Raw genomic sequence first — 27,911 nt, 5'->3', positions numbered from 1 at the left:
ATCCCTCCCCCACAACACTATTTAACCTCCCCACGAGGACATTGGTGCCAGCTCTGTTGAGGTGCAACCGATTCATCTTGAACAGGCCCCTCCAGAACTGGACCAATGCCCCAAAAAACTGAAGCCTTCCCTCCTGCACCATGTCTCCAGCCATGCATTAACTTTTCTTATCCTGCTATTCCCATAATCACTAGCGTGTGGCACTGGGTGTAATCCAGAGATTACTATCTTTTGAGGTCCTGCTTTTTAACTTCTTCCCTTGCTCCTGAAACTCTTCACTGCAGGGCCTCAACTCTTTTCCTTCCTATGTCATTAGTCCCACATGGACCACGACTTCTGGCTGTTTCCCATCCCCCTCAGAATGTTCTGCACCCTCTCAGTGATGTTCTTTAGCCTGGCACCAGGGAGTCAATACACCATGCGGGACTCATGACTTCTGTCAGGATCCAGCAGTATATCTCTCGGGACCACAGTGAATAGAATTGAACTGTGCTCCAGAAATGGCCGTAATTCATTTTAGTATAGCTGCCCGGGAGGTTCAGGCAGGAGGCACAACTAGAAAATACTGAGAAAGATCCCAATCTGACCAGACATTTCTGTTTAAAAGAACAAAACTCTCTTACTCCGCCATCAGATTATGCTTGGGTAGTTTCATGGAGCAGTGCTTTATTTTTCCAGCTAAATGTTGTGTAATAAACTGAAATCTATTTTTTGTTTCTTGCAGATGCTCTTAAGAGGGACGTTGTGTTCCTTGTTGATGGATCGGACAAAGTCAGAGCTGCTTTCCCTTCAGTTCAAAGATTCATTTCTAGAGTGGTCGATAATTTTGATGTTGGAAGTGACAAAGTCCGAGTTGGTGTAGTGCAGTACAGTGATGATCCCAGAGTCAACTTCCACTTAAACAGATACACAACAAATCAGGATCTGAATCAAGCAATAAATAATCTCGGGCAAATAGGTGGGAGAGGAGCCAACACCGGTAAAGCACTGGACTACGTCACAAAGAACATCTTCACTAGGTCTGCTGGAAGCAGAGCGGAGGAAGGTGTGCCCCAGTTCCTGATCCTTCTCACTGCTAGCAAGTCCACCGATGATGTTAGTCAGGCAGCATTGGCGCTGAAACAGGCTGGTGTAGCACCTTTCAGTATCGGATCAGGAGACGCAGACGACGATGAACTCCAACAGATTTCACTGTCCCCTGATTATATTTTCAAGGTGGATGATCTGCGGAATGTGGAAACAGTTCAACAACGTCTGGCGTCACCATTGACAACACTGAACAAAGATCGGATAATCCGAATCCGGACAACGGTGCTTGGAGGTGAGGAATTTCTGTAATTTGTTAGTTATCAAAACACAGAATCACATGAATAACAATGAAATCAACACTTGTGGTAACAATAGCAATGAGAGTATATAATGAGCATGGTAACACAACAAAATGAGAAGCAGAAGCAGTGGATGAATGAAGTCTAAAAATGCAAGCCCTTGGATAACTATAAGCTGATTAGGGAAAATTAGCATTGTTTTAACAAAGTAACATCAGTCTGACAGCTAATTAGGCTCGTCGATGTATGAACCTAAAAGCTATTCAGGTGGCAGATGAATAAGAGGAAGATGAATGAATGTCAATTTAGAATATTCTGAAATATGTCAATGTTGTGCACAAGAGGATTATGACCAAAAATTAAGGCATATTGATTTGGTAACATTATGACACAGAGGGAAATGTGATGTCTTCCACATTTTTCCTTCTTCAATCTCTTCACTGGCAGACCACGCAAACCCTTGGGAGGCGAGGCTTGCTGCGAATCATTAAGCTGCGTTACTTCACAGCGAGTATTCATACAGAGCAACAGTCATGATCAGATTTAGTTTGTTGAATCAGTACAACTTGTCTTTGTGCAATAATAGAAAAATAATGAATATGCTACACTTCCGCTCATTAGTGAGTTGTCTTGCCTGACTTAAATTAATTTCTAACTCCTCCTGCATTGTATGCTTTTCTGGACCTCACTGTCAAAAAGTTTACAGCCTGCTTGTATGCCTATCTCTGCCTTATTTCCCTCTGTTTATTGTCAATGAGATCAAGGACTTTCCAATACAATGAGTGTGAGGTTTTTTGATTGCCAAGACAGTCTAATAAATTGCTTATAATTTACAGTCTGTGGAGAAACAACATCAATGATAGTCCATTAACATCTTAACTATCATCTCGGAGCATTTTTTAAATAAAGAAAGCGTGTCTGATTACACTATGCATTTCAAAACCCAATGAAAAATAATTATTTTTTCCCAAATCCTTTCTGTGGAAAAATCATCAAAAAATTCTAATGTGACAACGTCTCTACAACAATTTCACTTACACCTAATGAGAGGAAATTTTACTTGTTTACATTTACTTGTCTATTTTACCACATCTGATTGGTAAATTGTCATATGATTGACTCCAAGCCCTGGATCTGTAATCCCTGACGTTCCACTTTCCCAACAGCTGCAGCAGACCACAGAAAAATAAAAGCAATTAAATAATTCCAAGATAACCATTGTAACCAATGGTTCTAACACTTAGGATAATTTACATTTTCTGCCTCCTGCTCTTAATTCCTACAACTGCAAAACAATCTTAAAATGCTGTATGCTTAAGCTCTGTCCCTCTCCAGTTCCACAATGTCTCCTGACTTCTTAATTGATATCAATCCATTAAAATCAGGGTTATAATCTAAAGCCTAACTTGTAAATGACCCCAACATTTGTTTCAAGAATCCGCAGCAATTATGCTTTCTAGTCGTAAAGGGAATTAGTATAATAGTCCTTTTAAAATATAGCATATCCTTTGAATCATAGTGAGCAATACCAGAGGAAGTTCACTAGTTTGTGTATGCATGAATGGTGTTGATTTGGAGATAGAGGGAAGTATATCTAAATTGGTAGATTATATCTAAATTTGCAGATTATATTAAGCTAGGAAGAATAATGAACTGTGGAGGGAACAGAATATTAAAAAGCTCATAGTTTAAATGAGAAGATGAGAATACAATCTAAATGGGGAAGCACCAGGTGGGTTAATGAAAAAGGGATTTTGGGGTCAGGTGTGTAAGTCATTAAAAGTCATAAAAAGCACTCAAAAAAGCAAATGGGATTATGGGCTTCATCCTAAGAGGTAAAAGCAAGGAAGTATTGGGGTAACTATAGAGAACATTGGTCAGGCCTAATCTGGAGTATTGTGCTCATTTGTGAGCACCCTACCTCAGTAAGTATTAATAGCATTGGAAGAAGTTTGGTGACAAAATAATACCTGGGAGGACTTGGCTATGATAGGTAACTGGTAAACCTGGCTTCTAGGAGTTGATAATGAAGAAGATGCTGCCATAGACATAGTGAAGGAGGAGGTAGAGGAGATACTGGATGGGATAAGAATTGATAAAGAGGAGGTGCGAGAAAGGCTGGCTGTACTTAAATTAGATAAGTCACCAGGAGTGGATGGGATGCATCCTAGGACTCTGAGGGAAGTGAAGGAAGAAATCGCGGAGGTACTGGCCATAATCTTCCTTGGATACGGGGGTGGTGCCAGAGGACTGGAGAATTGCAAATGTTACACCCTTGTTCAAAAAAGGGTGTAAGGATAAACCCAGCAACTACAGGCTGGTCAGTTTAACCTCGCTAGTGGGGAAGCTTTTAGAAACAATAATCAGGGACAAAATTAACAGTCACTTGGACAGGTGTGGATTAATTAAGGAAAGCCAGCACGGATTTGTTAAAGGCAAATCATGTTTAACCAACTTAATCGAGTTTTTTGATGAGGTAACCGAGAGGGTTGATAAGGGCAATGCGGTTGACGTGGTGTACGTGGATTTCCAAAAGGCGTTCGACAAAGTGCCACATAATAGGCTTGCTAGCAAAGTTGAAGCACATGGAATAAAAGGGGCAGTGGCAGCGTGGATACGAAATTGGCTAAGTGACAGGAAACAGAGAATAATGGTGAATGGTTATTTTTCGGACTGGAGGAAGGTATACAATGGCGTTCCCCAGGGGTCAGTTCTAGGACCACTGCTTTTCTTCATATATATTAATGACTTGAATATGGGTGTACAGGGCACAATTTCAAAATTTGCAGATGACACAAAACTTGGTAGTACAGGTATAGTGAACAGTGAGGAGGATAGTGATGGACTTCAAGAGGACACAGACAGGCTGGTGGAATGGGTGGACATGTGGCAGATGAAATTTAATGAAGAAAAGTGCAAAATGATACATTTTGGTAGAACGAACAAGGAGAGGACATATAAACTAAAGGGTACAATCCTAAAGGGGGTGCAGGAACAGGGAGACCTAGGGGTATATGTGCACAAATCATTGAAGGTGGCAGGGCAGGTTGAGAGATCAGTTTAAAAAAAACTTATGGGATCCTGGGCTTCATGAATAGAGGTATAGAGAAAAGAAGCATGGAAATTATGATGAACCTGTATAAAACACTGGTTCGGCCTCAACTGGAGCATTGTGTCCAATTCTGGGCACCACACATTAGGAAGGATGCGAAGGCCTTAGAGAGGGTGCAGAAAAGATTTACGAGAATGATTCCAGGGATGAGGACTTCAGTTACTTGGATAGACTGGAGAAGCTGGGGTTGTTCTCCTTAGAGCAGAGAAGATTAAGAGGAGATTTGATAGAGGTGTTCAAAATCATGAGGGGTCTAGACAGAGTAGATAGAGAGAAACTGTTCCTATTGACAGAAGGGTCGAGAACAACTGTTCCTATTGACAGAAGGGTCGAGAACCAGAGGACACAGATTTAAGGTGATTGGCAAAAGAATCAAAGGCAACATAAGAAAAACCTTTTTTACGCAGCGAGTGGTTAGGATCTGGAATTCACTGCCTGAAAGGGTGGTGGAGGCAGATTCAATCACAGCTTTCAAAAGGGAGTTGGATAAGTACCTGAAAGTCATTGCCCTTGTCTACTATAACTCAGGCTGTACATCTACATTATAAGACATCCAGTTGACAGTTAGAAGGAGCATACAGTCAGTAATTAGAATACAACACCATGCATGGTTATAAGGGGAAGTACTAGGGTAAGCATACTGAACATACCTAAGGCACACACAATTAGGGTGATTAAAATTTGTATTAACATATACAAGATGTTATTTGGGATAAGGTGGAATAAGTTAATTATGGAGAAATACAATGATATTCACAGATCTGGAAGTAAGAGCAATGACCGCGGTCCTGTTTTTTTGCAAGGATTTTGTACACGAGTTGTGCATTGGATGGTGCAGGGAGTTAAGATGTTTTTTGCAGTCTGCCTTAAGACCCCTTCTCAGTAAATGGTTGGTTTAGTTTATATTTTTCTGCTTCCTGGCCATTGTTCACTTCTGCTGAGTTTTTCCAGCATTTTCTGTTGTTATTTCGGATTTCCAACATCTGCAGTATTTTGCTATCGTACCAGTTAATGCTTGCCCTCTTCTTCATGATCCATGGTAATGGCCCATTGCAGGGTAAGTGGTATAAGGTGTAGCAGGTTCCACTAATTTGGGTTACCTTGCTTGGGCTATACAGCAAGAATTTATGTTTCCAAAACCCCTTTGGTCTCCTGCATCAAGACCCTGGTATTTGTGTGTACCTCATTAGATCTGTGTTGCGGTCTAGTCCCTAGACTTATGAAAGAGATCACGGCCCAGGGTTGCAATAAATAGCCTCTTGCAGCCATCCATGTTTAATGTAAGGAAATTCTTGGGCTAGTGAGGTGTGCCAAATCTCCAAACCTGGTGCCATGCAATGTTTGTAGGTTTGGAGATTTGGCACATATTTTGTATGACACATTGACAAAAATTCAAAGCACCAGTCACCTTGATGGCCAATCCTGTCCTCAAAGTGTCTGTAGCAGACTGCAGCGTTCTGTCACAGACCCCCTAGTAAATCGTAGTCCCTACATGAAGATCTCCTTGGACATGTGCAGGTATGAGGCCCTTGGCCTTGAGGAATAGCTGGCTCTTTCTTGAGGTGTTTAAAACAATGAGGATAATTGACAAGCTAAAGAGAAAATGACTCTTCAATGTAATAGGGGAATCCAAAGCAAGGGGAAATAATTTTAAAATTATAAGTAAACTGGGTATAAGTGCATTTAGGAAAAGTTTCTTCACACAAAGGATGTCAAGAATGTGCAATGCACTGTCACAGAAGGGCATAGTGCAGAATCAATTGAAGTGTTTAAAAGGGCAACCGACACTTACCTTGAAAGTAAGGTTATTTTGGGACATGGAAAAATGGTTAGGAATTCAGAATAAAAAGTTAGGGCTGCATTGGCTCACAAAATGGCAGAACTGGCCCAATGGCCTACTCCATTTCCATTTTCCTAAGATCTGGCTTGAGGTTAACCTATCATTCATAGCTCAGCAACGGAGGAACTATGCTGCTCCAGATTTAGGCCCAGTGTGCTCTACTGGCAGAAATAAAATTTATTCTCATTATTCTGGTGGCAAAACTTCCCATACTGTCATAGATCTGAATCAAAGGGAATTGTCTTGTGGGGAAGAATGAAATTAAAGTTCTTCGGGTGTAAAGAATACTTCACAATCACAATAATTAGGTTCCTAAAGAGTATCTAGAGGGTTTGGCTGGACTAGCCAGAAATTCCAAGAAATGTGTACATGACTGGAGGAAATTATCCTGACTAAAACCCAATCTTTTCATAACCTGTCATGTTACATGGAAAAAGTTGGGCCTATTAAGGACCCAAAGGGAAATCTTTATGTAGAGAGAGAGGACATGACTAAAGTATTAAATGAGGACTTTGCATCTGTCTTCACAAAGGAAGCAGATGATGTGAAGGTTACACTAAAAGAAGAGAAGGAAGTTATGGACAGGGTAGTAATAAATAGAGAAGACATACTAAAAAGATTAGCGTTACTGAAAGTTGGTAAGTCACCGGGTCCGGATGGAATGCATCTTAGGGTCGATTGGGCTTATACTCGCTGGAGTTTAGAAGAATGAGAGGGGATCTCATTGAAACTTTTAAAATTCTAACAGGACTAGACAGACTAGATGCAGGAAGGATGTTCCCGATGGCGGGGGAGTCCAGAACCGGGGATCACAGTCTAAAGATAAGGGGTAAGCCATTTAGGACAGAGATGAGGAGGAATTTCTTTACCCAGAGAGTGGTGAACCTGTGGAATTCTCTACCACGGAAGGCAGTTGAGGCCAATTCATTAAATATATTAAAGAAGGAGTTAGATATATTTATTAAGGCTAAAGGGATCAAGGGATATGGGGAGAAGGCAGGGACAGGGTACTGAGTTTGGATGATCAGCCATGATCTCATTGAATGGCGGAGCAGGCTCGAGGGGCTGAATGGCCTACTCCTGCTCCTATCTTCTATGTTTCTATGAAAGAGGCAAGGTTGAAATATCAGAGGCATTGGTCACAATATTTCAATCCTCGTTGGATACAGGAGTAGTGCCAAAGGATGGGTGGGTTGCTAATGTTGTACCAGTATTCAAAAAAGGGAAGAGGGTTAAACCAGGCCAGTCAGCCTAACATCGATGGTGGAGAAGTTATTGGAAACCATTAGCAGGGACAAAATAAACTTCCATTTGGAAAATGCATGGGCTGTTCAAGGAGCGCCAGCATGGATTTGTTAAAATCAAATTGTGTCTGACTAACTTGATTGAATTCTTTGGGGTAACAAAGAAGGTTGATCAAGATAGTGCAGTAGATGTGTGTGTATATAGGGACTTTCGGAAGTGATTTGACAAAGTGCTACACAGGAGCTTATTTAAAAACCTGGAAGCCCATTGAATTAAGGAGAAAGTGGCGGTATGGATACAAAATTGGCTCAGTGACAGGAAGCAAAGGGTGGTGGTGGATGGATGTTTTTCACACTGGGAGGTGGTTTGCAGTGGTGTTCCTAAGGGTCAGTTTTGGGTCCGTTACTTGTTTCAATTTTTATAAACGACCTAGACTCGTGTGTAGGGAGCAGCATTATAAAGTTTGCAGATGATATGAAACTCGGCAAAGTAGTAGATAGTGATGAGGATAGTTATAGGCTTCAGGATGACATAGACATGATGGTGAAATGGGCAGAAGCATAGCAGATGCGGAGAAGTGTGAAGTGATGCACTTTGGGAGGACTAATATGGAAAGACAGTATATTATAAATGGCACGATTAGACCTTATACACAAATCCTTTAAGGTAACAAGGCAAGTTGATAAAGTAGTTAAAAAAGCATATGGGTTTCTTGGGTATATAAATAGAGAACAGAATATAAAAGCAAAGAGATCATGCTAGAACTTTAAAAATCACTGGTTAGGCCTTAGCTGTAGTTTTGTGGACAATTTTAGGCACCACTCCTCAGGAAAGATGTAAAGGCCTTAGAAAGGGTACAGAGGAGGTTTACCAGGATGTCTCCAGGGATGAGGAACTTCAGTTATGAGGAGAGATTGGAAAAGTTAGGACTGTTCTCCTTGGAATAGAGAACGTTAAGAGGTGACGTAATTGAGGTTTTCAAGGTGATAAAAGGTTTTGATAGAGTAGAGAGAAAAATTATTCCCTCTGGCAAGTAGGCCTATACTAGAGGTTATAGATTCAAAATCATTGGCAGAAGATTTAGAGGGGAGATGAGGAGAAATGTTTCCACTCAGACAGTTGTCGGGATCTGGAAAGTGCTACCTTTGAATATTTTGAAGACGTGACTAAAGTAATGGGCAGGGGAATGTCTATGTATATTATTTATATGGACTAGCAGAAGGCATTCGATAAAGTCCCGCATAAAAGACTGTTCACTAAAGTTGAAGCTCATGGAATTGACCTGGTTAGGAAATTGGCAGAGCGGCAGGAGACAGGGAGTAGGTATAATGGGCAGGTACTCTAATTGGCAGAATATGACTAGTGGCATCCCACAGGGATCTCTGTTGGGACATCAACTATTCATGGTATTTATTAGCGACTTAAATAATGGGATAGGCAGCTACATATCCAAGTTTGCTGATGACACAAAGATAACAACAACAACTTTTATTTATATAGTGCCTTTAATGGAGTAAAACATCACAAGGCACTTTACAGGATATTATAAGGCAAAAAAAATTGACACTGAGCCACATAAGGAGAAATTAGGGCAGGTGACCAAAAGCTTGGTCAAAGAGGTAGGTTTTAAGGAGCGACTTAAAGGAGGAGAGAGAGGTAGAGAGGCTGAGAGGTTTAGGCAGGGAATTCCAGAGCTTAGAGCCTAGGCAACAGAAGGCACGGCCACCAATGGTTGAGCGATTATAATCAGGGATGCTCAAGAGGGCAGAATTAGAGGAGCGCAGATATCTATGGGGTGGGGGGGGGGTGGGGGTGGTGGTGGTTGTGGGGCTGAAGGAGATTACAGAGATAGGAATGGGCGAGGCCATGGCAGGATTTGAAAACAAGGATGAGAATTTTGAAATCGAGGCGCTGCTTAACCTGGAGCCAATGTAGGTCAGCGAGCACAGGGGTGATTGGTGAACGGGACTTGGTGCGAGTTAGGACACGGGCAGCCGAGTTTTAGATCACCAAGTTTACGTAGGGTAGAATGTGGGAGGCCAGCCAGGAGTGCATTGGAATAGTCAAGTCTAGAGGTAACAAAGGCATGGATGAGGGTTTCAGCAGTGGATGAGCTGAGGCAAGGGCAGGGACGGGCGATGTTACGGAGGTGGAAATAGGCGGTCTTAGTTATGCTGCGGATATGTGGTCGGAAGCTCATTTCAGGATCAAATATGACACCAAGGTTGCGAACAGTGTGGTTCAGCCTCAGACAGATGTTAGGGAGAGGGATGGAGTCAATGGCTAGGGAACGGAGTTTGTGGCGGGGAGTGAAAACAATGGTTTCGGTCTTCCCAATATTTAATTGGAGAAAATTTCTGCTCATCCAGAACTGGATGTCGGACAAGCAGTCTGACAATTTAGAGATCGTGGAGGGGTCAAGAGAAGTGATAGTGAGATAGAGCTGGGTGTCGTCAGCGTACATGTGGAAACTTACTGTGTTTTCAGATGATGTCGCCAAGGGGCAGCATGTAGATGAGAAATAGGAGGGGGCCAAGAATAGATCCTTGGGGGACACCAGAGGTAACGATGCGAGAGCAGGAAGAGAAGCCGTTGCAGGTGATTCTCTGGTTACGATTAGATAGATAAGAATGGAACCACGCGAGTACAGTCCCAGCCAGCTGGACGACGGTGGAGAGACGTTGGAGAAGGATGGAGTGGTCAACCACGTCAAAAGCTGCAGACAAGTCAAGAAGACGAGGAGGGATAGTTTACATTTATCATTGTCACAAAGGATGTCATTTGTGACTTTGATGAGACCCATTTTGGTTCTGTGGCAAGGGCGGAAACCTGATTGGAGGGATTCAAACATGAAATTGTGGGAAAGATTGGCACAGAATTTTGAGGCGACAACACGTTCAAGGCATTGTAGGCAGCATAGTAAGCCGTGTAGATGGAAGCATAAAAATTACAAGGAGATATTAACAAATTAAGTGAATGGGCAAAACTGTGGCAAAGGAATTTCAATATAAGCAAGTGTGAGGTCACCACTTTCGAGCTAAAAATGATAGATGAGAGTACTTTCTAAATGGTGAAAAGCTCGAAGCAGTGGAGGTCCAAATTAACTTGGGGGTCCATGTACATAGATCATTAAAATGTCATGGACAGGTACAGAAAATAGTCAAAGTCTACTGGGATGCTGGCCTTTATACCTAGAGGACTAGAGTACAAGGGGTTTGATATCGTGCTACAGCTATACAAAGCACTCGTAGACCACACCTGGAGTAATGTGAGCAGTTCTGGGCACCACACCTGAGGAAGGATATATTGGCCATTGGTGGGAGTGCAGCGTAGGTTTACTGGAATGATACCTGGACTCCAAGGCTTAAATTATAAGGAGAGGTTACACAAACTAGGGTTGTATTCCCTGGAATTTAGAAGATTAAGGGGTGATTTGATTGTATTTTTCAGGATATTAAGGGGAACTGAGAGGGTAGATTGAGAGAAACTATTTCCGCAAGTTGGGGATTCTAGGACTAGGGGACATAGTCTAAAAATTAGAGTCAGACCTTTTAGGAGTGAAGTTAGGAAACACTTCTACACGCAAGCGTTGGTAAAACTTTAGAACTCTCTTCCACAAACGGCAGTAGATGTTGGGTCAATTGTTAATTTTAAATCTGAGATTGATAGATTTCTGTTAACGATAGGTATTAAGGGATATGGGCCAAAGGTGGGTATATGGAGTTAGGTCGCCGATCAGCCATGATCTCATTGATTGGTGGAACAGGCTCGAGGGGTTCAATGACCTACTCCTGTTCTTATGTTCCTAAAAGGTGGTGAAAGCTGATTCCATAAATAATTTTAAAAGGGAGTTGGGCAGGTAATTTAGGACGGGGAACTTAAAGGGTTATGAACAAAAAGCGGGGATGTGGAACTAAACACAACGGCTCTTTCAAAGAGCCAGCACAGGCATGATGGGCCGAATGGTCTCCTTCTGTGCTGTAAGTTACTATGATTCTACAGATCTAGTTAGTAATCCCATTGGATTCTCAGTGCCAGTTTGGCTCAGGTAGTAACACTCTCACCTCTTGAGTCAGAAGGTTGTGCGTTCAAACCTCACTCGAGGTTCTCTGCACATAATCCAGGTTGACACTTCAATGCATTATTGAAGGAGTGCTGCACTGTCTGAGGGCCATCTTTCAGGCAAGACATTAAATTGAGGCCCTGTCTGCCTATTCAAGTGGACAAGAAAGATCCTATGGCACTATTCAAGGAAAAGCAGAGGGGTTCTCCCAGAGCCCTGACTAACATTTATCCTTCAACCTAAACAGATTAACTGGTCATTTACCTCATTTGGTGTTAGTGAGATCTTGCTTTGTGCAAATTAGCAGCCGCATTTGCCTACAGTGGTAACACATCAAGAAGTAACTTATTGGCTATGAGACTCTTTGGGACATTCTAAAGACATGAAAGGTGCTATATAAATACAGATTATTTCATTGTAGGTAATAGAATGGCATGCAGTGTAAAATAGCAAATCAAATGGAATTGAACTGTGTCCCAGATGTGGTCTCAATTGACTTAATTATAGCTGCTAGTAAAGTTCAGTCAGGACTGAAAAATACAGAGAAAGCTCCCAAACTGACTAAACATTTCTGTTTAAAAGAACAAAACTCTTTTACTCCGCCATCAGATTATGCTTGGGTAGTTTCATGGAGCAGTGCTTTATTTTTCCAGCTAAATGTTGCGTAATAAACTGAAATCTATTTTCCGTTTCTTACAGATGCTCTTAAGAGGGACGTTGTGTTCCTTGTTGATGGATCAAACAAAGTTAGAGCTGCTTTCCCTTCAGTTCAAAGATTTATTTCTAGAGTGGTCGATAATCTTGATGTTGGAAGTGACAAAGTCCGAGTTGGTGTAGTGCAGTACAGTGATGATCCCAGAGTCAACTTCCACTTAAACAGATACACAACAAATCAGGATCTGAATCAAGCAATAAATAATCTCGGGCAAATAGGTGGGAGAGGAGTCAACACCGGTAAAGCACTGGACTACGTCACAAAGAACATCTTCACTAGGTCTGCTGGTGGCAGAGCGGAGGAAGGTGTGCCCCAGTTCCTGATCCTTCTCACTGCCAGCAAGTCCACCGATGATGTTAGTCGAGCAGCATTGGCGCTGAAACAGGCTGGTGTAGCACCTTTCAGTATCGGATCAGGAGATGCAGACGACGATGAACTCCAACAGATTTCACTGTCCCCTGATTATACTTTCAAGGTGGATGATTTGCGGAATGTGGAAATAGTTCAACAACGCCTGGCGTCACCATTGACAAAACTGAACAGAGATTGGATAATCCGAATCCGGACAACGGTGCTTGGAGGTGAGGAAGATACTTCACAGAATCAGTACTTATGTGGTAACAATTAATACTTGTGGTAAACTTTCTTGAAATTGAGAAAGATAATTCTGATTTTTAAAAAATAGTACATTGGATGGAATGAAATACAATGGGAGCAGTTGTTAAGTTCCACATGTCCATTTCTCACCTGAAAAACAGACGAGCAGCAATTGAAAATTGGTGAGGGAGGCAATTTTCAGGTGGACCTGGAACAGGAAGTAGGTGGCAGACTGCTTAAGTATGGAAGTTGGTGCCCTACACACATTATAGGGCCCCAATTGCAAGTTTGAGGTACAAATGGGTGGAATATGCCCCTGCTCATGGCAGGACCATTTGTACCAGGCATTGAGCAGTCTCACCAGTGGTCCTTAAACTGGAAGATGTTCAAAAAACGGCCAAAGAAAATCCTTCCGCTCTCCTCCCCACAAAATACTTTTGCCTGCTGCTGGCCTGTTTGAGGCCCCAATATGCCCCCCACCCCCACCCCCATTCCACCAAAATCGTATCTACCCCCTCTAAGGTCCAAGCTGTTGTCCAGCTGATTTCCCACCCTCCCAGAACCTGCGAGCTGCAGTGGGGGAGCCTGATTGGTGATGGACTTCTTCTGACTAATTTCTTGTCTCTGCCTCTTCAAGAATGGCTTGCAACAAATTGCATTCTGTAATGAGACTGGTTTTCTTAGTTGTCATAAGAACATAAGAAATAGGAGCAGGAGTAGGCCATTTGGCCCTTCAAGCCTGCTCCGCCATTCAAGAAGATCATGGCTGATCTTCTACCTCATCTCCACTTTCCTGCACTATCCCCATATCCCTTGATTCCCTTAATATTCAAAAATCTATCGATCTCTATCTTGAATGTATTCAACGACTGAGCTGCCGCAGCCCTCTGGTGTAGAAAATTCCAATAAATCAGAGAACTGGGTTGGTCTTCAAGAATTATTTGCATTTCTGCTGGCTGAACTGCTGCCCTCACTGCTTTGAACCTGTGTGTGTGTCGCAGTGGGTAACTGGAACGGGAATGGTACCTCGCAACCTCGGCGCTGACTAAATTGTAAGAAGTGGCACTTGTATTTTGGTCCAATCTTCCTGCCGTTCTGATATCTTTTGTGAATATTCCACTTGTCACATCTGGTCATTCTAAAGTATCCCGAGCCATTTTTTATTTGCTGTTTTTGCCATTTTGCCATCTCACTGCTGGCGCTGCTAAATGTGACTGCATGAAAGAAGCGTTAAATAGTGGCCTGGAGTTTCTGCTCGGTTGCACTGGTTTTTTTTTTCAGTGAAATTCGGCTGAAGTTGGCCAAACCGACAAAAAAAAATCGCGGCTTTTCAAGCACAAGTTATGTCCAGCGCAAATCCAGTTTCTGTGATCCTTTGCTCTAGTTTTTAAAAAAACAATGTTGGGCTGGATTTTGCGACCCCCACGAGTGTGTACGCACCTGTTGGGGCCTCGCAAGTGCCGGGTTTAGGCATGGGAAGCGCATGCACGAAAACCCGGCACTTCCAATCTGTCAAGAATCCTATTGACATATCATCCGCTTGCCCTGGAGAAGGGCCTCTGCGGGCAGAGAGTTCCGCTTTCTGCACAACTTCCGCCCGCTGAAAACCTTTAAAATTCTTATGCCTGGTAAAAGCCGGCATAAGGCCTGTTTATTTTTAGCCCCGTAAAAAACTTTAATTATTTTTTTCAAAAAATTACATTTTTGTTTAAAATATTTAATTCAATGTAATTTTAACTACGGGATTTTTAAAAAATGTATTTCATGTTTAACTGTGGTTTTTAAATGCGATCCCCATTTATACTTTTGACAGATCTGTGCGTAGAGACCTGTCAAAAGTGTGAAGGGGGATTCCCTTCTTCCATTGGTTCCCCATGGCTCACGTGATCCCAGGGATGCTTGCGAACTGCCTGCGCCCCTGGGATACCTGGGTCTCTGCGCATTTCGTAGTGGAGAGGCCCAGGATCGGAAGCCTCAGGACCTATGGAGCCAGCAGGCAAGTGCGTAGATTTTTCCCGATTGGAGTCATCTGCCCGCAGGAAGTCTCCGATCAGAAATTCAGGGCCATTGTGCTAGAAGCTGGCCCCTCCCGCAAAACTGGCCATGCCCCCGGATAGAATTAATCACCAGGGCGAGTTTCCGCCAATTGCGTCCATTTGCAGGCCTTTGAGGAGGCGCCTAAAATTAAGCTTTTTTTTTGCGGTGGGGGGGCGGGGCGGGGGGCGCACGCAAGAACACTAATGGGCATGTTTTAAGAGCTGTTGAATATAATTTTATTTTCAATTTACAAAGAACCTGACCACTGTACTCCAATATAATTAGCAAATGGCTCTGTATAGGTTTTTAAAGACATTTTCAGTTATTTAAAATCGGCTTACTCACAGGTGGTGGGCTAGACACTCAGATTAAAAAGGCTTATTTTTTGTGATAAACCCATTTTCCACTTTATTAATCAAACTGCACCATGTTACCACTCTTAAATAGATCAAGGACTATGTTTTAAAGCAAAAAATTATGTTCTAAAATGCCGCCCGATTGCGCTGGTTCATGGCGGAATTTACATTTGGTGATATGCAAATAGTTTGAGCAGAAACCTGAGGCAAAAACACTTCTCAAAACTAGCACAAGTTTGGGCGCAATTTGCGCCCGGATCACCGATTGCACCCAAAACAGAAACTCTACTCCTCTATCTCTCTCTGCCCTTCTGGTTTCTCAAAACTCCTGTAAATCCTTCTACCCACCTGAATTCTGTCCTTATCATTCAGCTGTTAGCTGTTTCAAACAAAAAGCTGACCTTTTTTGGCTCACTTTTTTCCCTTCCAACTCTTAATTTTGATAATCTTGAAAAGTGACCTTAATCCATTGCTCTGATCTGTTCTACTACTATGACCCAACATCAGATTTCATCCATGCCATGTGTCAAGTTCCTGGCGGCAAGGGGCAGTGTGGGGAATCCAGCGGTTTTTCCACGGAGCTGAATGGCAGAAACACCTTAAGAGGGGACAAACAATAGCAGGCAAACAGTGAGTAGCCTTGGAGGGACTGCCAGATAGGGGGAATGATTTTTATACATTCAGGAGAATTCATGCTCCTCTTGACCCCACAAAAATTGTTCAAAAACTTATTGTTTCTGTTTTTGGAGCGACTTCCAGCCTCCCTCCAAGGATGACTGTTTAGGCCGCTGTTTATACCGTTCAACTAGATGGAGCTTGTGAAAGTACCCATCTTGCCTGTATGGGTGATGGGTGCAGCTGCAACAACATTCAAAGCTTGATCAGTAGCCCATCCTCCACCTTAAACATCCACTCCCTTCACTACAAGATGCACTGCAGCAACTCGCCAAGGCTTCTTCGACAACACCTCCCAAACCCACGACCTCTATCCCCTAGAAAGGCAAGGGCAGCAGGTGCATGGGAACACCACCACCTCCAAGTTCTCCTCTCAAGTCCCACACCATCCTGACTTTGACATATATCGCTGTTCCTTCATCATCGCTGGGTCAAGATCCTGGCACTGCCTCCCTAACAGCACTGTGGGAGTACCTTCACCACATGGACTGCAGTGGTTCAAGAAGAAGGCTCATCACCACCTTCTCAAGGGCAGTTAGGGATGGGCAATAAATGCTGGCTATCCTAGCGATGCCCACATCATATGTTTTTTTTAATTAAGCTGCTGGAAATTCTCAAATTATCCATCACCTTGAAAGTTCTGACTTAATTCACAATTGCCAGTATTGTTTTGAGTATGACCACTCCACGAGTAATCTTCTTGCCTATGTTATGTTATCTAAATTTCTGTTGTTGAGCACATTAGTGATTCAGTTGTCAGTACATTGGTGGCTCTAAATCTTTTCACCGAGTTTGACACTATGCACTTCTAAACAAGTGGGTAGTGTATTCGTTATTACTGGACTAGTAATCCAAAGATCGTGAGTTCAAATCCCACCATGGCAGTTTGAGAATTTTGAATTCAGTGAAAGAAAAAATAGGGATGGGCGGGCAATAAATGTCCATATCTCGAGAATGAATAAAACATTAAAAATAAACTATCATCCTTAGTTCATGGTTATCTAGTTTCCTGCCATATCCCTCTACCTATATTATAGTCGTTCCTGTTCTAACACTTTTTCCATCAACTCAGGCATCCCTTGGAGCTTTGTCCTTCCCTCGTCCAGTAGTTCTACTCTTGCTGGTGATTACACTTTACATTCACAAATTTGCTTCAGAACATGTGTTGTGAATGTGCATAACCTTCATTTCTCTTGCAGCATTAAGGCTAATTCAGTAAGGGAGAAGATTTTCTGTGTGCTAGGAACAGCAACATTGTAAATTAGTTTATAATGAATGCACTTATGATTTTGCTACATCAAATGAACAAAGTAAACTTTTCCCCCTTTTATGTGGCCCATAAGTTTGGAAGAGGCAATGAAAATCATAGTTCTTTCAGCCCTTTGAACACCATTTCTTCACGTCTCTTAAGTCCAACCAACAGCTACCAACTCTTACCTTTGATAGCTTCTGTCTTCCTTCTTCAGCTATTAACGTTCTTGACCTAGTTATCTCCTCTGATCACAAATGGAAATCCCACATCTCAACAACAAACCTATCTCTGCAAAATTTTAGTTCATGCCAAACGCTTTTGTACTCAACAAAAATCGATTTTCTCTTTGTTACAGATGCTGTTAAGAGGGACGTTGTGTTCCTTGTGGATGGATCGGACAAAGTCAGAGCTGCTTTCCCATCAGTTAAAAACTTTATTTCTAGAGTTGTTGACAATCTTGATGTTGAAAGTGACAAAGTCCGAGTTGGTGTTACACAGTACAGTGATGAGCCCAGAGCAAATTTCTTCTTAAACAGCCATACAACGAAAGATGCCGTGAAGAAAGCAATCGGAAACCTCAAGTTTAAAGGAGGGAGACAAGCTAAAACTGGTGAAGCACTGGATTATGTCAAAAGGAACGTTTTCACTGGGTCTGCTGGAAGCAGAGCGGAGGAAGGTGTGCCCCAGTTCCTGATCCTTCTCACTGCCAGCAAGTCCTCCGATGATGTTAGTCGGGCAGCATTGGCGCTGAAACAGGCTGGTGTAGCACCTTTCAGTATCGGATCAGGAGATGCAGACGAAAATGAACTCCAACAGATTTCACTGTCCCCTGATTATATTTTCAAGGTGGATGATCTGCGGAATGTGGAAACAGTTCAACAACTCCTTCAGTCACCATTGATAACACTGAACAAAGATCAGATAATCCGAATTAAAGCAGATGCTCCTGAAGGTGAGGAAGAGATTTCTATTTAAAATAAAATGTATCCACATGGATTAAAATATACAAGCTATTGCCAAATTTTGGAATAGATAGTCATTTGTGTTATATACTATCTTAATAGGGTTTTATTGATATTTTGATGTAATAATATGTTGGCTGCACAGCACATAACATTCCTTTGTCTTGCAATTAGGCAAACCATCTATTTCCATGCCTCTTCCAGTGCTTCTCTAACCAATAAGCATTACATGAAGGATTTGTGTATTTAGTCAATGTCTTCTTCCATGTATTTCTCTATAGCATCGATTTATGTGTTTCTATACACCGGTACTCTCGGTTATGATCAGACCTTATTATCGGGCATGCAGGTTTTGGGTTAGAAGCACCATTCTACAGTCAGGCCACAATTTGAGAGCAGGAACTGATCACTTTTTAATTGTTGCTGTCTTTCGGTGAGGCAGGTTACCAAGGTCAGAAAAGCACAGCAAGAAATGACTGGCTTTGTAATTGTGATGTAAGAGGCAATTAGGATTGAAGTATGGAAATGTATCAATATGTAAGATATGCAGCAGATAACATTCCCTGACCTTGACGTCAGGCAAACCATCTATTTCAGTACCTGCCTTCCCCACCCCCACATCCAAATATCTCTCTATCCCAATGGGGTTGAGGAGGGTGGATCTCTTGTTTTGTTGGGAACAGGAGATGGTGCTGTCATCCCTTAGCTATCCTTATGAAACCAGAAATGTTTACAGCACAAGCCATTTCTTCTGGTGGCTGTTTGCTAGAGCAATTCAAAACTAATCCTGTTGCCCTGCTTTCTCCTCATAGCCCTATATCTCGCTCTGCTTCAAGCATTTACCTTCTCTTCCCTTAAAAGGTTCAATGGTCTTACCTCAAATACTTCATGTTCTAGCAACTCTCGACATAAATATGTGATCATTTTAAATTGATACTTCTTGTCACTAACTCACTGAGCACACTATCAAGATACTACATAATTTAAAAATAAAATCTATTAAATCTCTTCTTAGCCTTCTCTGCTCCAGTGGAAATAATGCCAACATTTCGAGTCTCTCCTCATAACTAGTTTCCCATCTCTAGCATCATCCTGGTGAACCACACCATCTGTTCTCTATGGCTTTTATGTCCTTCTTATAATGGAGTGCCCAAACCTGCACATAGTACTCTAACTGTGACCTAATCATTGCATTATATAAATTTATCATTACCTCTTTACTCTTGTATTCTATGCCTCTTTATAAAACCCAAAATGCGATTGACCTTTTTCTAACAACAACAACTAGCATTTATGTAGCGCCTATAACATAGCAAAATGTTCCAAGGTGCTTAACAAGAGCGTAATCAATAAAAGTTTTGACACTGAGCAACAGAAGAAGATATCATGACAAATGACCAAAACCTTGGTCAAAGAGGTAGGTTTTAAGAAGCATCTTAAGAGGTGAGAGAAGAAGAGAGGCTGAAAGGTTTAGGGAGGAAATTCCAGAGCTTTGGCCCAGACAGCTGAACGCACGGCCACCAATAGTGGAGCGATTAAAATCAGGGATGTGCAAGATACCAGAATTGGAGGAGTGCAGAGATCTCGGAGGCTTGTAGGGCTGGAGAAGGTTATAGAGTTAGGGAGGGGGCGAGGCCATGGAGGGATTTGAAAATAAGGATGAGGATTTTAAAATTGAGGCATTGTTGGACCGGGATCCAATGTCGGTCAGCAAGCACAGGAGTGATGGGTGAACGAGACTTGGCGCGAGTTAAGATATGGACAGCAGAGTTTTGGATGAGCACATGTTTATGTAGGGTAGAAGATGGGAAACCAGCCAGGAGAACATTGGAATAGGCAAGTCTAGAGGTAACAAAGGCCTAGATGAGGGTTACAGCAGCAGATGAGCTGAGGCAGGGTCGGAGTTGGGCGATGCTACGGAGGTGGAAGTAAGCAGTCTTGGTGATGGAGCGAATTTGTGGTTGGAAGCTTATCTTGGGGTCAATAGCCTGTTTAATTGAATCAAACTTTTCCTGAAATAAGGACTGAGTAAGAAGTGTAAAATTGGTAATCTTTTGTGGTCAGAATGTTAATATATCTCTTTAATTATAACTGAATGTCTTGTGTACAGAGAAGCAGTTGCAACAGGAGTAGGCCATTCAGCCCCTCGAGCCGGCTCCGCCATTCAGTGAGATCATGGCTTATCTGTAGTTTAACTTAATTTACCCACCTAGTGCCAGCCGTGGCTCAGTTGGTAGCACTCTCATCGCCGAGTCAGAAGGCTGTTGGTTCATAGTCCCACTCCAGAGTCTTGAACACAAAAATCTAGGCTGACATTCCAGTGCTGGACTGTGGGAGTGCTGCACTGTCGGAGGTGCCATCTTTCAGATGAGACATTAAACCGAGGCCTCATCTGCTCTCCCGGGTGGACGTAAAATATCCCATGACACCATTTCGAAGAAGAGCAGGGGAGTTATCACTGGTGTACTGGCATCACTAAAACAGATTATCTGGCCATTATCACATTGCTGTTTGTGGGAGCTTGCTGTGCACAAATTGGCTACCATGTTTCCTACATTACAACAGTGACTACACTTCAAAAAGTACTTCATTGGCCGTAAAGCTCTTTGGAACATCCGGTGGTCATGAAAGGTGCTATATAAATCCAAGTCTTTCTTTCTTTTAAACACAACACCAAATTTGCAAACGGTCTAGCTCCGCTTCAGATAGTTGCCAGGGAGCAGAATGGAAATGGTGGTCAGGGAATGGAATTTGTGGTGGGGACCAAAGACAATATCTTCGGTCTTCCCAATATTTAGTTGGAGGAAATTTCTGCTCATCCAGTACTGGATGTCAGACAAGTAGTGTAATGGAAAGGTCATGGTACATGTGGAACCTGATGTTGTATTTTTGGATGATTTCACCAAGAGGAAGCATGTAGATGAGAAATAGGAGGGGGCCAAGGATAGATCCTTGGGGGACTCCAGAGGTAACGGTGCGGGAGTGGGAAGAGAAGCCATTGCAAGTGAATTCTCTGGCTACAAATTCGATAGGTAAGAATGGAGCCAGGCAAGGGCAGTTCCACCCAGCTGGACAACAGAGGAGAGGCATTGGGGGAGGTTGGTGTGGTCAACTGTGTTGAAGGCTGCAGATAGGTTGAGAAGAATAAGGAGGGATAGTTTACCATGGTCACAGTTGTGTAGAATGTCATTTATGACTTTGATATTGATATGTGCATCCCTAGGGCTCTCTGTTTCTCCACACCCTTAAGCATGTTTCCATGGAGTTTATACTCCCATTCCCTGTTTCTCCCAAAATGTTTTTTCAATAGGCATGTTGCATTAGACATGTTACATTAACAGCCCTTCAGCGCCCTGGCGCAATTCACATATCCAAGGACTATTGAAGAAATTGTGGTCAGAGTCTTCGCTATCTCCCTTCTGACTTCCTTCAATGCCTAAGGATGCAAGGTATCAGGACTCGATTTATCAGAACCAATTCCTTTTCTAAAGTCCTCTCCAGCAACCTTCCTGCCACCCCCTTCTATTGTTACCTCAAGTCCCCCAATGATTTATCCTTGACATTCTCCTCTGCCTCATCTACATGCTGCTCCTTGACAACGTCATCTGCAGATGTGGGGTCAGCTTCCACATATATGTTGAAAAACCAGCTCTATCTCATCACCAGCACCACCTCTGAGAGATGCTTGACTGGCATCCAATCTTGGATGAGCCACAATTTCCTCAGCTAAGCATTCGGGTCCCCCCCCTTCAAACACATACCCATGCCACTGACTTCATGCTCCTCCCTGGCCATTGACTTAGACTTAACCAGACTGTTTATAATCTTGGCACCTCGAGCTAAGCTTCCAATCCTATATCATGTCCACAAAGACTGCTGAGTTCTGCCTCATACGTCGGCCACCTTCTACCTTGGCCTATCTGCCACCAAATTCCTTCTCCATGCCTTTTATATTTCAGTGCTCTTCTGGCTGGGGTTCCACCATTCACCCGCCATAAACTTCAGCTCCTCCAAAACTCTGCTCCTTGCATCCTATCCTGCACCAAGTTCTACTCACTCATTACCGCATCCTTGCTGACAGATATTGGTTCCTAGCCTCCCAGCACCTCAAATTAAAAATGATCATCCTCATGTTTAAATCCCTCATGGCCACACCCTATCTGTGTAACTTTCTGCAGCCCTCCAATCCCTTCTCAAAATTCTCTATTCCCTCTGACTCTAGTCTCTTGTGCAACCCTCCCCTCAGGCCCACAATTGCCAGCTGTACCTTCAGCTGCTTAAACCTTACACTTTGGAATTTCCTCCCTAAACCCCTCTGCCTCTCCACCTCCATCTTCTCTGTTAAGACTCTTTTTCTAAACCCCAATTCTTTGATTAAGCTTTTAGTCACTCACCCTAATCTGTTTACTTTAGCTTAGTGTTCATTTCTTTGAATAGACCTCTGTGAATTGCTTTGAGAGGTTTCTTTATGTTAAAGACAGTATAAGAACAATGTTGTTGGCACCGACAAATCACCGTCTTGCCTCCACTTTTTGATGGCCTGTAATGAGCAATGAGAATTGTACCAATCTCTTAATTACCAAGTCCCTTAACTTGATCCCTATTGATTCTGGGCTTCACAAAAGTTGGTAGAACATCCTGCCATTCCAGTGCTGTGAGAATTCTTTTTTAATATTGCCACTTGCACCCTTTGTCCCCTCTCTAGCAACAGTTATAACCAAGAATATTATGTTTTGACTCTTGTCCAAACCTAAGCCATGTCTCTGTTATATCTACTATATCATACTCCTCCATATGTATTAATATTTCTAACTCTCCAGTTTTATTTTGAATGCATTGGGCATCCACATATATCTATATATATAAATCGGTCGATCTGTCACTCTGTCTGTCACTCTGTCTCACTCTGTCTGTCATTCTGTCTATCTGTCTATCTGTCTGTCATCGCGTGTGCGTCTGGCGGGCTATGCGCTCGAAAGTTACAGGGCGTACCTAGGCGCGCGTTACCTCCAAAGAAAGCTTACGCTTCCGAGACAGTTTTAAGCGTATTTACGTTTCGGCCGGGCTAAAATCGCACCCGCGGTATCCCAAAAACCTTCAACATTCCGCTCATTAGCATCTCATTATCCGCTCATTAGCGACAGAGTGACCTCGAGGTCGACCAATCGTACGGCGGCTTGCTGCCGCGTGCGGCCGGGCCCTCCTACGGTCGAGTGACGGGACGATTGACCAATCCTACGCTTTGGTGACCTGGCGGTCGACCAATCGGTGCGTGTGTGGGCGGGCCTTATCGTTCTGAACCGAGGTGAGTCGCCGCCATCTTGCTTCCATTCTTTTTCCTGCTTTCTGTGTCTTTCTTTTCAAATATACATTTCCACCAAAATAAAATTGAATTTATTAAATTGTTTTTAAAAAAGTCACTCATTTGTAAACCTAACCTGAACATTCTTTTTCCTACCTTTCCCCGTTTTTTTTCTTAGGCCTCAAAGCCTGCGCCTTTCTTGCCCAGCCAGGCCCGAGCTAGGTGATTGCGCTTCTGCTAAGCTCCTCACACCCCCCGCCCCCGTGTCACGTTACCCAGGGCAACGGCGTCAGCCACGAGGGTCAGGGTGCGCGCGCAGCAGGAGCAGGTGAGACGCGGGCGTCTCTGTTCCGCGCTCGGCGGGGGGAGGGGTGGTGGCGGGGCTCGGCCGCCGGCCGTCTCTCAGAGCCGCAATCGGGCCTCGGCCGGGGGGGGGGGGGCGGGGGCTCGGCCGCCGGCCGTCTCTCAGAGCCGCAATCGGGCTCGGCCGGGGGGGGGGGGGCGGGGGCTCGGAGAGCGGGGGCTCTCGGCCGGGGGGGGGGTGCGGGGCTCGGAGAGCAGGGCTCTCGGCCTGGGACCCCCCCGCCTGCCCCCCCGCCCCCCCCCCCCCTTCTCCCCCCCCCGCCCCCTTCCCCCCCCCGCCCCTATCCCCCCCCGCCCCCTTCCCCCCCCCTCCCTACCCCCCCGCCCCCTTTCCACCCCTCCCTTTCCCCCCCTCCCTTTCCCCCCTTCCCTTCCCCCCTCCCTTCCCTTCCCCCCCTCCCTCCCCCCTTCCCCCCGCCCTCCCTTCCCCCCCGCCCTCCCTTCCCCCCCTGCCCTCCCTTCCCCCCCGCTCTCTTCCCCCCACCCCCCCGCTCTCTCTCTTCCCCCCACCCGCTCTCTCTCTCCCCCCAGTCGCTCTCTCTCTTCCCCCCAGTCGCTCTCTCGTCTCTACCCCCCCAGTCGCTCTCTCTCTTCCCCCCCAGTCGCGCTCTCTCTCTCTCTCTCTTCTCCGCCCCCCCCCCCAGTCGCTCTCCCTCCCCCCCCCCACCCCCCAAGGTGAAGACCGCCGATTGCGGCTGTGCGAGACGGCCGGCGGGCCCGGTTGCCAGGGTAACTGTTGACGCTCAGCAAGCCCCGCCCCCCGGCCGAGCCAGAGAGAGACGCCGCGTCTCAGCTCCTGCTGCGCGCGCACCAGAGTCTCACCTGCTCCTGCTGCGCGCGCACCCTGACCCTCGTGTCTGATGCCGTTGCCCCGGGTAACGTGACACGGGGGGGGCGGGTGAGGAGCTTAGCAGCAGCCCAGTTACCTGGCTCGGGCCTGGCTGGGCAAGAAAGGCCCAGGCTTTCAGGCCTAAGAAAAAAACGGGCAAAGGTAGGAAAAAGAATGTTCAGGTTAGATAAAATATTTACAAATGAGTGATTTATTTAAAAAGAATTTAATAAATTGAATTTTATTTTGCTGGAAATGTATATTTGAAAAGAAAGACGCAGAAAGCAGGAAAAAGAATGGAAGCAAGATGGCGGCTACTCACCTCGGTTCAGAACGATAAGGCCCGCCCACACACGCACCGATTGGTCGACCGTCAGGTCACCAAAGCGTAGGATTGGTCAATCGTCCCGTCACTCGACCGTAGGAGGGCCCGGCCGCACGCGGCAGCAAGCCGCCGTACGATTGGTCGACCTCGAGGTCACTCTGTCGCTAATGAGCGGATAATGAGATGCTAATGAGCGGAATGTTGAAGGTTTTTGGGATACCGCGGGCGCGATTTTAGCCCGGCCGAAACGTAAATACGCTTAAAACCGTCTCGGAAGCGTAAGCTTTCTTTGGAGGTAACGCGCGCGTAGGTACGCCCTGTAACTTTCGAGCGCATAGCCCGCCAGACGCACACGCGATGACAGACAGAATGACAGAATGACAGACAGAATGAGAGAATGACAGACAGATGTACCGATTTATATATATAGACTAGCTGAAGTGCCCGGCGGTGCCGAGGCTTTTTCGAGGGCATGTTATTGTTGGAAGAGAGAGAGAGAGAGAGAGAGAGAGCGAGCGACTGGGGGGGCGGCCCCGCCCTCCCTCCCCTTCCCCCCACTTTCCCCCCCTCCCCTTCCCCCCCCGCCCTCCCTTCCCCCCCGCCCTCCCTTCCCCCCGCCCTCCCCTTCCCCCTCCCTTCCCCCCCCCCGCCCTCCCTCCCCCCCCCCCCCCCAGTCGCTCTCTCTCTCTCTCTTCCAACAACAACATGCCCTCGAAAAAAGAGAGAGACCGCCGGGCACTTCAGCTAGTACCCTATAATTCTGACTCCCACTTTTTGGCAGGCTCACTCTTTTTATAACTCTTGTTTCTATTCTTTCTTACTTTCCCTTTTTTCTCTTTTTCCTTTCCTACATTCGTGCCCTTTTTTACTTTTTTGCTTCCTCATTTTATTTTTTTCCTTCCCCTGCCATATTAGTTTAAACCTTCCCCCTCCCCTACAAGACTAGTTACTCTCACAGCAAGGACATTGGTCCCATCCTTGTTCAGGTGAAGCCTACCTATTTTATATTGGGTAATTCTGTCCCAGATCTTGTTCTTTAAGAAACAAATTCCAGAATCTGAACCCTTCTATCCTGCACCATCTCTTCAGCCATGCAGTGAGCTCCTTCATTTGCTCATGTAGGCACTGGGAATAATCCTGAAATGAATAACCTTGAGGTCCTGCTTCTTAACCTATCTCCTAATTTATAAACCTCCCTTTGCAGGACCTCGGTTCTATTCCTCCTCCAAGTTATTACTATTGTCATGTTCACCTGTTTGTCAATTTAATACTCTCGGGATCCCTGCAGTACCTCCTGATTCCTTTTTCTACCCCTTTGGATGGTCACCTACTTTACTTTCTCACCAACATATTCTGCATGTGGCTTGACATCCTGCTAGAATGTGCTTTCCAGGAACCCTTCAGGCTCTTGCACTTGACAGAGAGTCCCCCACCTGCTCCTGAAGCTCAAACTTTTGAGCTCGAACACAAGCAGCTGGGGACATTTCCATGTGTGGTCATCCTGAAGCATACAAAGCATCCAGAAGCTCCCACATCATGCAGGTACTGCCCATCACAGGCTTCAACTGTCCCCCTCGCACTTTATTCAACTTTAAGGAAAAGAGTATAATCAAACCCAACAACGCAATCACTGGCTTACCATAAACAATGCACAAAAAATCCATTGTACCTACAAAGACCTCTTAGTAATGCTGTTTTTTTTTAAAGTTAAAAGTAAAAAAAAAGTTTAGTCTCATTTTTATAAACTTTGCTAAACGAATGATTCTTTTGTAGTTCCAAGTCGTATTCCACAGATGCCCAAAAGAGATATTGTGTTCCTTGTCGATGGATCGGACAGTGCTGCAACAACATTTTCTCTGGTAAAAGATTTCATTCTCGGAGTAGCTCAAAACCTTGACATTGGAAGAGATAGGATTCGAGTTAGCATTGTGCAATATGGTGATGTTCCCGAACCTGAGTTCTTATTAAACAGACACATAAGAAAACCCGATGTGATGGCAGCAATAAGAAACATAAACCATAGAGGAGGCAGAGAAACCAACACTGGCAAAGCATTGGACTACGTCACAAAGAATGTGTTCACCAGGTCTAGTGGAAGTAGAAGGGAGGAAGGTGTGCCCCAGTTCTTGATCCTTCTCACTGCCAGCAAGTCCACCGATGATGTTAAGCCGACAGCAGAAGCACTGAAACAGGCGGGTGTAGCACCTTTCTGTATTGGAGCCAGGGGTGCTGATACCACCGAACTACATCAGATCTCATTGTCCCCTGACTATGTTTTCAGGCTTGGCGATATTCAGGATGTCCAAAGTATAAAGCAACGTATAGTAGTTCCATTGACCGATCTGGAAAATGATCAGATATTTGAAATCAGGGACTCTCAAGGTAAGAGAAAATGTTTTTTCTTAAAGAATAAGTAAGGCACCACTCAATGAACTACTAAGCCATACAGGCCAGAGGGTCACAAGTTCAAAACTAAGTCTGCATTGGATTGACTAATCTCAGCGATTGGGAGGCTTCAATTGACCGCAGTTTCCCTGGGCTAAGAGGGAAAGAAAAATCAGCTAAGCAGCTTGCTTGTGATCACTTTCCACTGACCACAGCTAGAAAGTGAATGTTGGTTGAGGGCATTAGGCTCAGTTCTGATGCTTTCCATGCTTGAATAGCTTAAACCCAATGTTTGCGCTCACAGTATGGTCACTTTTGCTAGATACCACAGACTGCCAGCACCTGTAATTCTGTACTCTAGCAAGATTCAGTGCCTATAAGAAAGGAGAAAAGGGGAGAAATAGGGCCATTGCATAAAACTGTCACTAATTTGGCACTAAATTAGCAATGCGAGTCAGGATGGCAAGTGTGGAAAATGGAAGAATAATGGCATTGATGCGATGGGGAGTGTTGCATCGGAGTGAT

General features: G+C 44.4%; 1 protein-coding gene across 4 annotated transcripts in view; it reads left to right on the top strand.

Moving 5' to 3' along the window:
- The window catches only part of LOC147120126 (collagen alpha-3(VI) chain-like), a 221,310-nt gene that overhangs the window by 112,911 nt on the left and 80,488 nt on the right, over positions 1 to 27,911 (top strand). For all 4 annotated transcript variants that reach the window (XM_085985684.1, XM_085985682.1, XM_085985680.1 and 1 more), the window contains 4 exons: positions 725 to 1,321; positions 12,288 to 12,884; positions 17,576 to 18,172; positions 26,775 to 27,383. In XM_085985684.1, coding sequence (XP_085841810.1) covers positions 725 to 1,321; positions 12,288 to 12,884; positions 17,576 to 18,172; positions 26,775 to 27,383 — 2,400 coding nt within the window. The remainder of the gene's footprint in view (positions 1 to 724; positions 1,322 to 12,287; positions 12,885 to 17,575; positions 18,173 to 26,774; positions 27,384 to 27,911) is intronic.

This window comes from Somniosus microcephalus, chromosome 4 (genome assembly GCF_052327205.1).
Source record: "Somniosus microcephalus isolate GS21.2 chromosome 4, FLI_Smic_1.0, whole genome shotgun sequence".
NCBI classification, from domain to species: domain Eukaryota; kingdom Metazoa; phylum Chordata; class Chondrichthyes; order Squaliformes; family Somniosidae; genus Somniosus; species Somniosus microcephalus.
The sequence above is the reverse complement of the archived record's forward strand: the minus strand, read 5'-3'. Positions and strand labels throughout refer to the sequence as shown.